The sequence below is a fragment of the Cydia pomonella genome, chromosome 1 (assembly GCF_033807575.1).
Source record: "Cydia pomonella isolate Wapato2018A chromosome 1, ilCydPomo1, whole genome shotgun sequence".
Classification (NCBI taxonomy): Eukaryota; Metazoa; Arthropoda; class Insecta; order Lepidoptera; family Tortricidae; genus Cydia; species Cydia pomonella.
The window spans coordinates 20450303-20464080 of record NC_084703.1 but is presented as its reverse complement, the minus strand read 5'-3'; the positions used below and the strand labels follow the sequence as shown (position 1 = coordinate 20464080).

Below are 13778 nucleotides of genomic sequence, written 5' to 3'. Positions count from 1 at the left end.
CTCTGATTCTAAAAGTCTAGACAAAAAAAAAATTAGGGAGATCGATCGATTCTAATTTGCCACCTTTTTTTACTGATAAAATTACTTTGCTAGACGATAACCAAAAAGCTAGTTTGGTAGCCGAATCAGATGGCGGATCAGTGCAGACTGGGCATGTTTTGTGGTCACTAAATGTGAGTTCTCAAGCAAAAGATACCGCATTGTCGCTTGCCATAAGGACGCTCTGACAGGTTACTCGTATAAAGCTACGAGAAAATTTCGTCCCTATTGAGAACGTCAGAAATTGTCAACTATCGATAACCAGAGTTACCAGAGTTATCGTATAACGTACGAAGTCGTATATCGTCATCTACATCGCCTATCAAATTAGAGGCACCAATTTGTCTTAGACAGACATCTTACGCAATCAATGGAGCTCTAGTAAAACTAAATTTAAACATTTTATTTGCATTATAGAGTTTGTGCGGAGAGAGAAGAGTCGTAGGATTTGAGCGCGTGTCAGTGCTATTTTATGGTTTTTTTTTTATGCTGACAACACTGTCACGAAATTTATACCTAGTTAATTTGTATGAATTACTAACAAAATTAAAAAACAATTCACAATCCATAACTCCCGTGGGAACAATATAGGCCTTTGTCTTTCAGTACACCTGCATGAAATAAGATCTTTTTCGAGCAAGTGTGATGAAAAATAATATTAAAATGTAATTTTCCTTATTGAACTATGTGCGATATTATCCCGTTTCGATATTATTTTATACATCATTCTTGCTGTTTTTGTTAATAAAAATACACAATGACATATAAACGACAGAAGTTAGTTTATTTACTTTTTATTATTAGACAGGTGTCTATGGTTTGATTGCCTTGTAAAATTGATTTAGTTCACATTTCTGCCACGACTGTTTTCTTTCCGCACAGACGCTATACTGAGTTCTACCAAAGATACATTGATTGAATAAGATGCGTAAAATCTAAGACAATTTCGTGCTTCGAATTTGACAAGTAAACAAGATTGCGCTGTACAGCTCCCTATATTTTGCGGTTACTCTGATTGTCCAAAAAATCGTACAGATGGCGCTGTACTGTGCCATATGTTTTGCGGTCACTGAATTGTCAAACGTCAACTGTTTGATAATTCAGTGACCGCAAAACATATGGCACAGTACAGCGCCATCTGTACGAATTTTTGGAATGTCCAACTAAGGGGCACGTTTTTTTCTTAGATTTTATATTTACTTTATAGCTCTCTATTACAATCAATTCTCTTTGTTTCTACTATAGTGTAGGAAAATTATTTGGAAAGTAATCCTTTTATTCTTTATCAGGGTGCAGCGCAAGAAAAAATTGGAACATCCTTTAGCTGCGTACCTAATAAAACCAGTGCAAAGAATTACAAAATACCAACTGCTACTCAAGGATCTTCAGGCTTGCTGCGCGGAAGGACAAGGAGAAATTAAGGTAAATACTGTTTTATTTCATCGCACTTATTTGCAACAAAAGTCTCTCTGCGAATCCGTTTGCCACTTTGGTGACATAGACCTGCAAGCGTATTATGGATGGCTTTATCCACGTGATAAAATAATTGTCAAAAATGACTGCCATCTTTTTATCACGCTATCACGTAGACAAGAACGACCATAATATCCGTACTGGGCGAGGTTTCACGTCACAATCTCTTAAAAGATATGAGGTTAATTTCTTAAAGTTGAACTTACTTAAAACCTGCAACGTTTAGATACGAGGGTGGTTTGATAAGTCAGTGACTTTTTGCAAAAAAAAAAACCTCACCTTTTTTAGTTTTATTTCTCTACATAATCTCCTTTCAACCCCGTACACTTCATCCAACGATGTTCCAGTTTTTTCAACCCCTCCAAAAAATATTTTTTGTCAAACTCTGAAAAATATGCTTCAGTTTCAGCTATGACTTCCTCATTTGATGAAAATCTTTTCCCACCGAGCCATTTCTTCATGTTTGGGAATAAAAAAAAATCTTTCCGGTGCATGCGACACTAATCTCAAAATACACCACTGCTCAATTACTACCAATATTATAAAAAACTATTCTCATAACGAATGAAACTCAAATGAACTTGTTACCAAAATGAACCGTTCTCGATTTGCACTTTCCTCAATATGGGCCAATTCCAAATAGACTGAAACCGATACACAAAAGGCTCTTTTCCCAAAATACCCTAAATTTGAAATACGGGAAAGTATCAGAACACCCGATTTTCATAATAATTGACTCACAAAACGTCATGTTCCCAAAATACACCAAATTCACGATTGTCATACTTTATACGGGTACGGTGCTTTTTAGGGTTCCAATATGACATATGTATAGGTACATAATAATATATTTATCACAATTTGCTGCAAAATAGTATCGATAAATTGAGTAAAATCTAAAAAAACGTTACCGGGCTCATTAGTTCGTATCAAACTCACGGCACTTGTGTTTAGGAAAGATAGTTTTTCAGCGAAAACTATTTTTGTTGAAAGTACTTGTAATGCACTATTCCCTTGATTTTTCATATTTTTGTTAAGCTCGGTATAGTAGTATTTTTCTAAGATGTCAGAATTGCCTTATAGAACTATATAGGGCAATTCGGACGACTACTACTGCTCAAAATTTTTCGAGGAAGGCAATTTCCTCCAAACGAATACACTAAATCAAAAAACTTTCTTTGTAACCTCCCTATCCTTACTATTTTTAGGGTTCCGTAGTCAACTAGGAACCCATAAAATTTCGCCATTTCCGTCTGTCTGTCTTTCTGTCTGTCCGTCCGCAGCTTTGCTCCGTGATGGTTAGTGCTATTAAGCTAAAAGTTGACATAGATATACAAATTAATATCTTCTGCCTCCCATACACATTAAGTGGGAATTACATTTTTTTTCGCTTCAATCCAATCGCGTAGGATCAAATGATGTCGCGGATGCGAAGCAACCTGTAGTGCGATTCGCACATTTCCAATTATTAGAATTTTTGTTCTCGTGACTAAAATTATACCTGTGCCCATCATAAAGGAGAGCGGGCGCCCTTTTTGGTTCTCAATAACAAATAATTTCAGTGCTGGACCTCCTCTTGGCCATGGTGAATCTCAAGAAACAAAATGATGATATCGATTCCTTTCCTAAAATATGACAATCAAGAATTTAGTGTATTTTGGGAAAAGGCCGTTTTGTGAATCAATCATTAAGGGAAACGGGTGTTCTGCGATTGAAATTTAGAGTATTTTGGGAAAAGAGCCTTCTGTGTATCGGTTTTTATGAGCTTCAGTACATTTGGAATTGGCCCATATTGAGGAAAGTGCAAATCGAGAACGGTTCATTTTGGTAACAAGTTCATTTGAGTTTCATTCGTTATGAGAATAGTTTGATATAATATTGGTAGTAATTGAGGATTGGTGTACTTTGAGTTTAGTGTCGCATGTACCGGAAAGAAAAAAATCACATGGGGCCAAATCTGGAGAATAAGGTGGGTGGGGCAGTATTTCGTAACGCAATTCTACTAATTTGGCTGTTGCGACTGCTGACCAGTGTGCAGGGGCATTGTCGTGGTGAATTAGTTATCTGTACAACAAGAGAGCAAAGTTTGATATTTCTTCGAGTGCTTGTTTTGAGTCCCGTGCAAGCGAAAGATTCTATAATTTAGAATCTTGAGCGTAGTAAGGGACTCAAAAGCGCACGAGATGTAAATAACTTTGATCTCGTGTAGTACACAAAATTTTTCACGTCAGTCAGCCATCAAAAAATACAACCTGAAAAAATGTATTCCAGACGGACGGATCACTATTTCACTCATGTTTTCTGAAGGTATTCTAACAATTAACTTTAATTACCGCAATAAAACAAAACGAAAGAAATTTCAATAAAATAATACGAAAATAATGAATTAACGAACATCAATTGACAGTTCAATCGACAACTTTTTTTTTGTAAAAAAAAAAACTTTGTAAGATACGGTCCGAATTGCGGATACTACTATTTGTCAACTATAGTAGAGATCGTTAAAAGTAGTTAAGTAGAATTATTTACTGCGTAACAATTGCGTAAATTTGTATAAGTTCATTGTTTTGATTGTATAATAAAATACGTAAAATATGGTGTTTTTATTAAATTTTAAACTTTTATTTAATTATTACGAATGAAGAATCGTAGGGTGTTTTGGAACGATGCGGTCTGACTTATTTCGGGGGTCTATTATAAACCGTCAATATACCGTTGAATTAAGTATGCACTTTTTTTGTCTCTTTCTTTTTGCTAATGACGTGAAAGGGATAAAGACAATATAATCCAAATATTTCGAACTTGTATTAGGCCCCGCACGTTGAAATGACATTCGAATCTAAAGGTAACTTGAATGTTATTTTGTCTCAATCGGTGAGCAAAATGCGATTTTGCTCACTGTTTTTAAGCAGCAAATTACCCTTGTTCGAGCTGCTGACGTGAAATAGTTATTTGTACAACAAGAGAGCAAAGTTTGATATTTCTTCGAGTGCTTGTTTTGAGTCCCGTGCAAGCGAAAGATTCTATAATATAGAGTTAACTTATTTTCTTAAAAATATATGCTATTCTTAACAGGTAAACCGTAATAATAAGAATCGCTGTATTGTTTTTTGTTTTAAAATTTTATATTTCCATACAAAATTAAAGTAAATTAGTTCGAAGTTCAAAGTTTTTTATTTGTTAGAATCCTTGTCAGGTGATGATGGACTTAAAATAGGTCTAGCTAAGGTCAAGGCTTTGAATTTTATAAAGAGAGGTCTGCACGTATCTAATGACCGTACTTAACCCACAACCCGCATACAATTTTTTTGCGTCAAAAATACCTGATTAGCAGCTGTAAAGTTTCCCCAAATAATGGTTCCATAACAAAGAACAGATGTGACGTAACTGCGGTAAGCTATCAGAGCAGTTGATTCATCTGCTGCCCTTCTCAATCTTCTTGAGGCAAAGATAATCTTAAACGTTATTGATTATTATTTATACACCGTGGGCCCATATAACCCGACAGATTTTAAAGTCTTAACCGCCTTTAGAGACTAAAATGTCATACAAAGTCATCACTGAAATCGGTCTTGTTATAGAGATAATGATAATTCTTGAGAAAATTTGTTTCTGTAATAAGACGAAAGAAAAGGAACCTTAAAATAAATTTTAATAAACTTTCCCTCTTTAATATCTTTTTCAAAAAGTGTGATGAATCTTTTTTGTAGAAAATTTTGTGTAGTTTAACAACGTTTTTTGCTATTGGCCACCGTTTACGAGTTATTTACGAAAATATAGTAAAATGGACCATACAATTGTTTTTAATTTATTATTCCGCTTTAATATCTTTTTAAATGTTGATCTTAGCGAAAAAGTGTACAGAATCTTTCTTGTAGGCAATTTTATATAGATTATTTGCGTGATAGAACATTTTTTGCTATGGGCCTCCGTTTACGAGTTATTTACGAAAAACTAAAAAAAAGGGACCTTTAAACGTACTGGGAACTGGTATTAAAATAAACCCGAACTAGCTGAATATTTTTAATTATTTTATGCTCTTTACGTAATGAATTTTACTATGGTATTTTATACGGAAACGCACGAACCTGTTTCTATTTCAGTCAGTCTCAATACAAAAAGTATTTAGGTACTTAACAACTTATTATTAGATTGTCCCATTAAAAATGAAATAATAAACCAAAGAACGTAATAATACCGGTATTTTTGTATGTAGTAAATACCGGTATCCGAATCCTGCCAGACACAATTAAATCTATAAAGAATCTTAACCTTCTGACATACAAGCGTTCCTTGAAGGAACGCTTGTATACTTCCTTCTAATATGAACCCGAATGGCATTGTGTCTGAAAATTTATAAACCGCGATTTAACTAAGTATTCAAGGCTTACATTGTAAGTAAACAACCAAAATACGCTCTTGAATGCTATAAATCTCACTAATTAACACTATTTCTCACGGGGATTCAATATTCATTAGCATGAAGGTTTCTGGGGACGATTATGTATGCAGGTTAACAGTAACACTCTGTATTCATTTACTAATCTCGGATCCTAAGGGCATAAGATAAAACGTAGGAGGCAACGACTACTCTTAAGGCCATTTGTAACTATGAAAATTTCCGTATAGTAAAATTTTGAGAACGCTTTAACGGAGACAGACGTTTTGGTGTAACCGACCCTTAAGTTATTCCTATTCACTATTTCACTATCATCACAAGTAATACCTCGCTTATCGCAACTTTAAAAAAACTGTCGTATGCGTTTTAAATCTATGAAGTATGTATTACTTGGACGTACTTGTATCGCTATTTCATACGCTGCTAGGTATTTCCTTATCATTATCAGCACAAGACGCTCATTCTGCGATAAGATTAAGATTACTTTAGTTAGCATCTAACTTGACAGTGCCCTACAATAATGTTCTAATAAAAGTAACAACTAGATTAGCCTGTGTTGTTTTGAGTTTACTTTATAAAAGGTTTGTTAATCTTACAGTTATCTCGCATTCTTCTAGTCTTTGAACCCTAAAACCGTTGTAACTTACAAATAATATAAGTAATGCTCAAATCAGAAACTAGGCAAAAAAATATTGTACTAACAAAGGCTTGTATGTATTTACATATTTTTACAGAAAACGGATTGTTATGTTACACAGATTACATCAAGACACTTAAAATTTAATTATGAGCAATGTCGTTGTCAGTCTTAAACGTATTATTATTTTACAAGTATTTACCGATGTGGCGTTCCCTATGAGCTGTCGAGTATCGTAAACCCATTATCCATTATCAGTCTGAGTTACTTGTGTTTAGTCTCTACTTAAACAGACTCCTAGCAAGTAGTTGAATCCGTGGTAGATTAAATAGCTGGTCCAAAGTCATTAACGGCGTAGACAAATTTGTGTAACATTTTTCCTCCTGACTCACACATACGTGGTATGGACATTTGCTGTACAGTTGCTCAGGGCTCGGGATGAGTAATGGTGTGTTCTGTGACTGTCTCTATAAATAATATTGATTTGATTTCAATTATAATGTAATGGTGCTCATAAGTGTGGAATATTTATATCTAATGATGTTAAAACACATAGTCCGCGGTGTGCGTATCGGGCCTATGCCGTTGAATAACAAGGAAAATGTACGTATTGCCTGTTGAAAATACTGAGATGGGGTGCATGCATGCATTTTTTGTAATCAATCGAGTTTTTTTTTTACATATCAGATTTTTATAACTTATCTTAAATAAATAGTAAGTGCGATGTATATAAAGAACTCTAGGGTGGATACGAAATGTGTGTTTAGATTATATTATAGTTCTTATGGTTGGAATCAACATTTGCTTCTAATCTGAGCTAACAAAAATATCATAAACACATAATGAATTGACGAATAACTATAGAAACGTGATAATTTGAATTTAGTCATAACATAATAACATTATTATATTTAACCAATCCAGCGAAGTATTTTCCTGTTACCTTGTACCTATATGGGTTATGGGGAGTGGGTGAGGGATTTACTAGTGATTACTATAAGAAATGACGATGAATTGTATTCATTGTCCTTAGGCAGTAGTTTTTTGTGTCATAGAACATCTTCCTTCTTTTATTAGGGTTCCGTAGTCAACTAGGAACCCTTATAGTTTCGCCATGTCCGTCTGTCTGTCTGTCTGTCCGAGGCTTTGCTCCGTGGTCGTTAGTGCTAGAAAGCTGAAATTCGTCGTGGATATATAAATCAATAAAGCCGACAAAGTCGTACAATAAAATCTAAAAAAATTTTTTTTTGAGGGTACCTCCCCTACACGTAAAGTGGGGGTGATTTTTTTTGTGTTTCAACCCTACAGTGTGGGGTATCGTTGGAAAGGTCTTTCAAAACTAATAGGGGTCTTCAACAAACATTTTTTGATAAAGTGAATATATTCGGAGATAATCGCTCCGAAAGAAAAATAAATTGTGTCCCCCCCCCTCTAACTTTTGAACCATAGGTCCAAAAATTATGAAAAAAATCGTGGAAGTAGAGCTTAAGAAAGACATTAAATGAAAACTATAGCGGACATGATCAGTTTAGCTGTTTTTGAGTTATCGCAAAAAGTTCCCCCTTCATAGTAAAAAGACTTACTTTACCTAATTAGGTACTGATTATGCAAATTTGCCTATTTGTTTAACTCGCGTGAAAGGTACCGTTTCATCCCTTGGTTAACAATTTACTATACTTTAAGCTCCAGTTTAGCTTATTGTGACGGAAGAGTAACTACGGAACCCTACACTGAGCGTGGCCCGACATGCTCTTGGCTGGTTTTATTTTATACTTGTAGTGCTTTTCTTTCAAGATTTTGCAGTATTTAGCGAGTTTAATGTAATGAATATTGTATATGTATGTCATCTTAAACGATATTTTTCATGGGACCACCACCGCCATCGCCTTTTCATAAAAACGAAGTCCTCATTTTCCTCTGTGGATATTAACATTATATATAACATTTTCACACAATTTGATGTATATATGTAAACCAAAACTTCATTTAATTTGCTTTTCGAATAGCAATTATTTATTATAAGAGTTATGAGCATTTAAAAATTTGTTATTCGCTCCTTATTCTTATAATATAATAATAATTAAGCCTATATATGTCCCACTGCTGGGCACAGGCCTCCTCTCATGCGCGAGAGTGCTCGGGCTATAGTCCCCACGCTAGCCCATAGCGGATTGGGGACTTCACATACACCTTTGAATTCCTTCGCAGATTTATGCAGGTTTCCTCACGATGTTTTCCTTCACCGCAAAGCTAGAATTCTAGAATTCTTATAATAATAAAAATAAAATAAAAAGTGAAATGGTATATATCCAGAGAGGAGCAAGAAAACACGTTTGTATGGAAAAGCGGTTGATCCCTTTCCTTTTAATTGTGCATTCAATGTTGCCACCTGCTGTCTAGTCTGCTTTTATTAGTAACTTTTTAAAGAATATGCATTTATAATTACTGAACAAAATCGTATTATACTTAAAACAAGATATGTCTGCAACGATTGATAACACACGCAGTGCAAGTGTTACTTTTAACACTTGTTTATCCGATATCAGGTACTGGAGGGCTTGGTCACTTTTACTTTAGTTTATTACATCATTTCAATATATAACTTATATTTAGCCTATGGCTTAAATTATTTCCGACAAGAAAAAATATAATATAATATTAGCTCGTCGGCCCTTGTTTGAGTCTTCTAAAATTAGGAATTTTGTATGTTTAGTTGGGTTTTAATTATCTTTTGACGACCGGTTTGGCCTAGTGGGTAGTCCCGGGTTCAAATCCTGGTAAGGGCATTTATTAGTGTGATGAGCATGGATATTTGTTCCTGAGTCATGGATGTTTTCTATGTATTTAAGTATTTATAAATATTTATATATTATATATATCGTTGTCTAAGTACCCTCAACACAAGCCTTATTTAGCTTACTGTGGGACTTGGCCAATTTGTGTAATAATGTCCTATAATATTTATTATTATTATTTTTCTTACTTTTACCGTTTGAAATGGGTTGTGCAAGGCTTGGAGAGTTCTAAGATTCTTAAGGCGGTTATCACACTGACGCTGCAACCGAACACGACCACTGTGTAGCCCGCCTGAAGGCGCAATATTCCGGGACAAACGACATTATACCTGCCTAATGACGTAGGTATGCATGCACATCTTGGCAAGAATGTAAACTGTTAGTTGTAAGGTTTTTACCCGACTTCCTAAGGCGGGGTATTTTTTTCAAGCATATACGTACGTATCTGTGCTCAGAAAAAAAAAAATGACATGGTGAAATGGCAGTTCCAAGTACTTCTAACTGCATTGCTAACTTTTTAATTTTTATATCCAATATTCTCAATCCAAGCCACGACTAAATACAATTATTATTCTGAAAATAGACCAAAAACATTTAATACATGTATCTAAAATGCCACAAAATATAAAACGCGCTGTCGTTCCTTGTTAATAAATGAGAGTAAGTTCATTATAAAAAACTGAATTATTTACCAGTAGCCCTTTTCGTGAACAAGACTTCCTTATATATTTTGTGGAACCTTAATAGTACATTGTGGAAGATGGACGAGTGAGTTAGAGAGCCGACACGTTAGTGGAGGCCCTCAAATAATACGAGACCATCTTTAGCGTTTCCGGCCGAGGCATTACACAGTGCTTTTCACGACTACTGCGAGGAAATAAGATATTTATCACTTTTAAGAGGCGTTTTTCTGTTTGCTTCAAACCGACTCTAAACTTAGAAGCGTTTTAGCTAAAAAAAAAACAGCTACAGAAGTAAGCGTGAACTGAATGGTTTTGACGTTTCTGTTTTTTAACAAGTGATTGTTCTTATAAAGAATCTAATTTTGTTTTTGAAGGAAAAAAATGCGCCAAAAAAAAGACCTTTTACCATCACCATACATGATATCAATGATCACCAATGACAGATGATGATAGCAATGAAACATTGTAGTAGTGGTGGTTCAGGTGCTACAGCTATTGCCTACTTTCCAGCTTGGTATTAGACCATCTATTGCCTCATTTCCGAACAGTGGCGTGAAAAATGTATTAATTGTTGGTTTACATGATATTGTTGTTCACAGGACGGTTTGGAAGTCATGCTGTCCGTGCCTAAAAAGGCTAACGACGCGATGCACCTCTCATTATTAGAAGGTTGCGACGTTCCGACAGATAGCCTAGGCGAAGTTGTTCTTCAGGACTCCTTCCATGTGTGGGATCTACGTCAAATCATCAAAAAAGGTCGTGAGAGGAGGGTATTTCTCTTCGATCTACACCTTCTACTAGCTAAGGAAGTCAAAGACTCTCATGGCAAAGCCAAATATATTTATAAAACTAAATTTATGGTAAGTTATATTTGTTGAGAAACATTAATCCTTTTCCAGGCACAATATTATACGATGTATATAACAATGATAAACACATATTATGTGCAGTGGCGTAGCATGGGGGGGGCGGAGGGTGCGGTCCGCACCGGGCGGCACTTTGCCGGGGGCGGCGCTGCGGAGGTGTCAGTAAAAAAAAAAAAAATTAATTTAATTTTTTTTTTAATATAAAAAAAAAGTTAATTTCTTCCAGTGTTTTTTTCGTCATTTTTTTTGTTACCAAATCCGGGTACCTATGCAGGTTCTATGCATGGGTGATGCAAGCACAAGGTTTCTCAATAACTATTATTTAGGAAACTTATTTCGTTTCAATGTTATTTTAAATAAATGTCTCCTTACGCATTCTTTGTACTTCACCGTAATACGGCAATGACAGACCGTCGTTTCACATGACTTTGAGTAAAAAGCAAGATATAAAAACAAGCTTGCGAATTAGCGAATTGCTGCAGCTGCCCCAATTTTTCGATTTCGCGGCTTCTCGTATGAAACTAGGCAGTATATACTAATATAATATTTTGGTAAACGGCCTTTTGAGCTAAAAGATACTGGTAGAAAAACATCAAAGATACGCGTTACGCGTACATTGTTGCAACACGAATTACACCTTGGAGGCAATCGACAGCATTTTTTGCTTACAGAAAATAATGATTTAACGATTACCGATGACTGTTTCATTGGATATATTCACAAAGTTAGCGAGTAAAAAGATTAAAAAAAAAAAATTTAAACGGTGTTTCGTGTCAACTATACTGCTCAAAAAGTTAGATACCCGGAACGAGTCCTTTACTCCTTTGGTGGGCGGCAGCTGGCGAGCCTATTGCACTTATTACATAGTAATAGAAGACAATGTAATAACATAACGTATTAGTGATTCAGTAATGCTAGTTGTGAGAGGAGCTTTTCGAAACTGAAATTGATCAAAAATTACTTGCGATCTACAATGAGTACGCTGAGATTAACTAATCTAGCTATATTGTCGATCGAACAAGACCTCACTGATGCAATCGATATTGAAAGTGTGATCAAAAACTTTGCTGAAAGGAAGACTAGAAAAGTTAAATTTTAATCTTTCAGTTCAGTTGAGGTCGTTGAGGAGTTGAGCTTAGAATGATACTCGTGCGTAAAATAGCGTTCGTGAAGTAGGCGATTTCTCCATTATTCAGATTATTCTATTAAGTTTTCTCTGTAATGTTTCTAAGTGATATTCTACCTTCTATTCTATGTCAAAAAATGTTAATTTCACTTTTCAATTCAATAAATTATTCAATAAAACTAATAAAAGTACTCTTTTTACACCATGCCCAAATTTTTTATAATGGATGACAAAAATAAGAGGGCGGCAAATTTGGGATCCGCCCCGGGTGCGAGTGACCTATGCTACGCCACTGATTATGTGTCAATAGTACCAACCTAACTAATTAATATTATGGTTCGAAAACGCAAATATTATAAAAATGTTATGTTTTTTTAAACAACTCACAATTTGATGAGGCCTGGAAATGGATTCATGGTTTGACATCGAAATATGATTAATATTGCAGTGCGTTTTCTAATTTTAGACTTCTGAACTGGGAGTGACGGAACACATTGAAGGAGACGAGTGCAAGTTCTCGGTATGGACCGGGCGGGAGCCCATGGCTAGCGACTGTCGCATTGTTCTCAAAGCTACTTCGCTAGAAGTAAAGCAGACGTGGGTGCGCCGTCTTAGGGAGGTTATACAGGTAATGCTAAAGAATTATCTTTTTGGACATGTTTGCCAATTGGTCCTAATAAGTTTGTCAAAATGCATACAAAATTGAGTAAAATAAGAACTTTCAAAACGAAATCTAATCTGTTAAGGCAGACATGGTTTAAAATAAGAACTACCAAATCGAAATCTAATCTGTTAAGGCAGACATGGTTTAAAATAAGAACTACCAAATCGAAATCTTATCTGTTAAGGCAGACATGGTACAAAATAAGAACTTCCAAAACGAAGTCTAATCTGCTAAGGCAGACATGGTATAAAATAAGAACTTCCAAAACGAAATCTAATCTGCTAAGGCAGACATGGTATAAAATAAGAACTTCCAAAACGAAATCTTAATCTGTTAAGGCAGACATGGTACAAAAGAAGTTAAATATTTAAATGATTGCATATGCTCTCTACTTCGATATTGTTCTAATGGTCCAACAAATAAGTATAAAGTTATTTAGTGACGCTTATGAGCATGCCAATTAACAGGTTTGTGTAACTTATCTAAAGCACTGGTTTAATCAATGTTGTGTATTTTGTCCTTAATTATTAATTAACAAACGATGTAGTTGGAACATGTCACATACATTTCATAAGATATGTATAAAATTAGTTAGTATCGAAATATCATTGATTGTGTGTAAAGACTACCCCCCTTATTCATAAACGTCTACTAAAGTTGACAAGCCGCTAATAATCGTCTGCCCCTTTCCAACGTCTTGGTATGATGGAAAGGGACAAACGATTACTAGCGGCTTGTCAACTTTAGTAGATGTTTATGAATAAGGGGTTAGGGTCTGTTTCACAAAGTCAGAGTAAAGTATTGGATATCTAATTAATAAATAAATTAACTGCCAGATAAAACTTAGCATTTTATCTACCAGTTAAGCATTTGATGATTGTGAAACGCCAACGATGACTTTATTCGTCAGGTAAGTGGCAAGTAGCTTATTCAGGACTTCAATTGGATATTGTGATTCAAATTCGTCAAATTCGTGCTTCGAATTTGATAGCTATGTAGATGAAGCTGTACGACTCGGTACATTATTCGGTAACGCTGGTTGTAAAAAGTTGAGGTCGACAGTTCAGCTACCACACAAAGTATGAAGCCGTACAGT

General features: G+C 35.1%; 1 protein-coding gene across 5 annotated transcripts in view; it reads left to right on the top strand.

Moving 5' to 3' along the window:
* LOC133526768 (kalirin) overlaps positions 1 to 13778 on the top strand; it is a 228163-nt gene that overhangs the window by 80724 nt on the left and 133661 nt on the right. For all 5 annotated transcript variants that reach the window (XR_009800775.1, XM_061863506.1, XM_061863515.1 and 2 more), the window contains exons 23-25: positions 1329 to 1461; positions 10626 to 10886; positions 12485 to 12646. Coding sequence is in view for 4 of the 5 variants with exons in the window: in XM_061863506.1 (XP_061719490.1) it covers positions 1329 to 1461; positions 10626 to 10886; positions 12485 to 12646 (556 nt within the window). In the remaining variant the exon portion in view is untranslated. The remainder of the gene's footprint in view (positions 1 to 1328; positions 1462 to 10625; positions 10887 to 12484; positions 12647 to 13778) is intronic.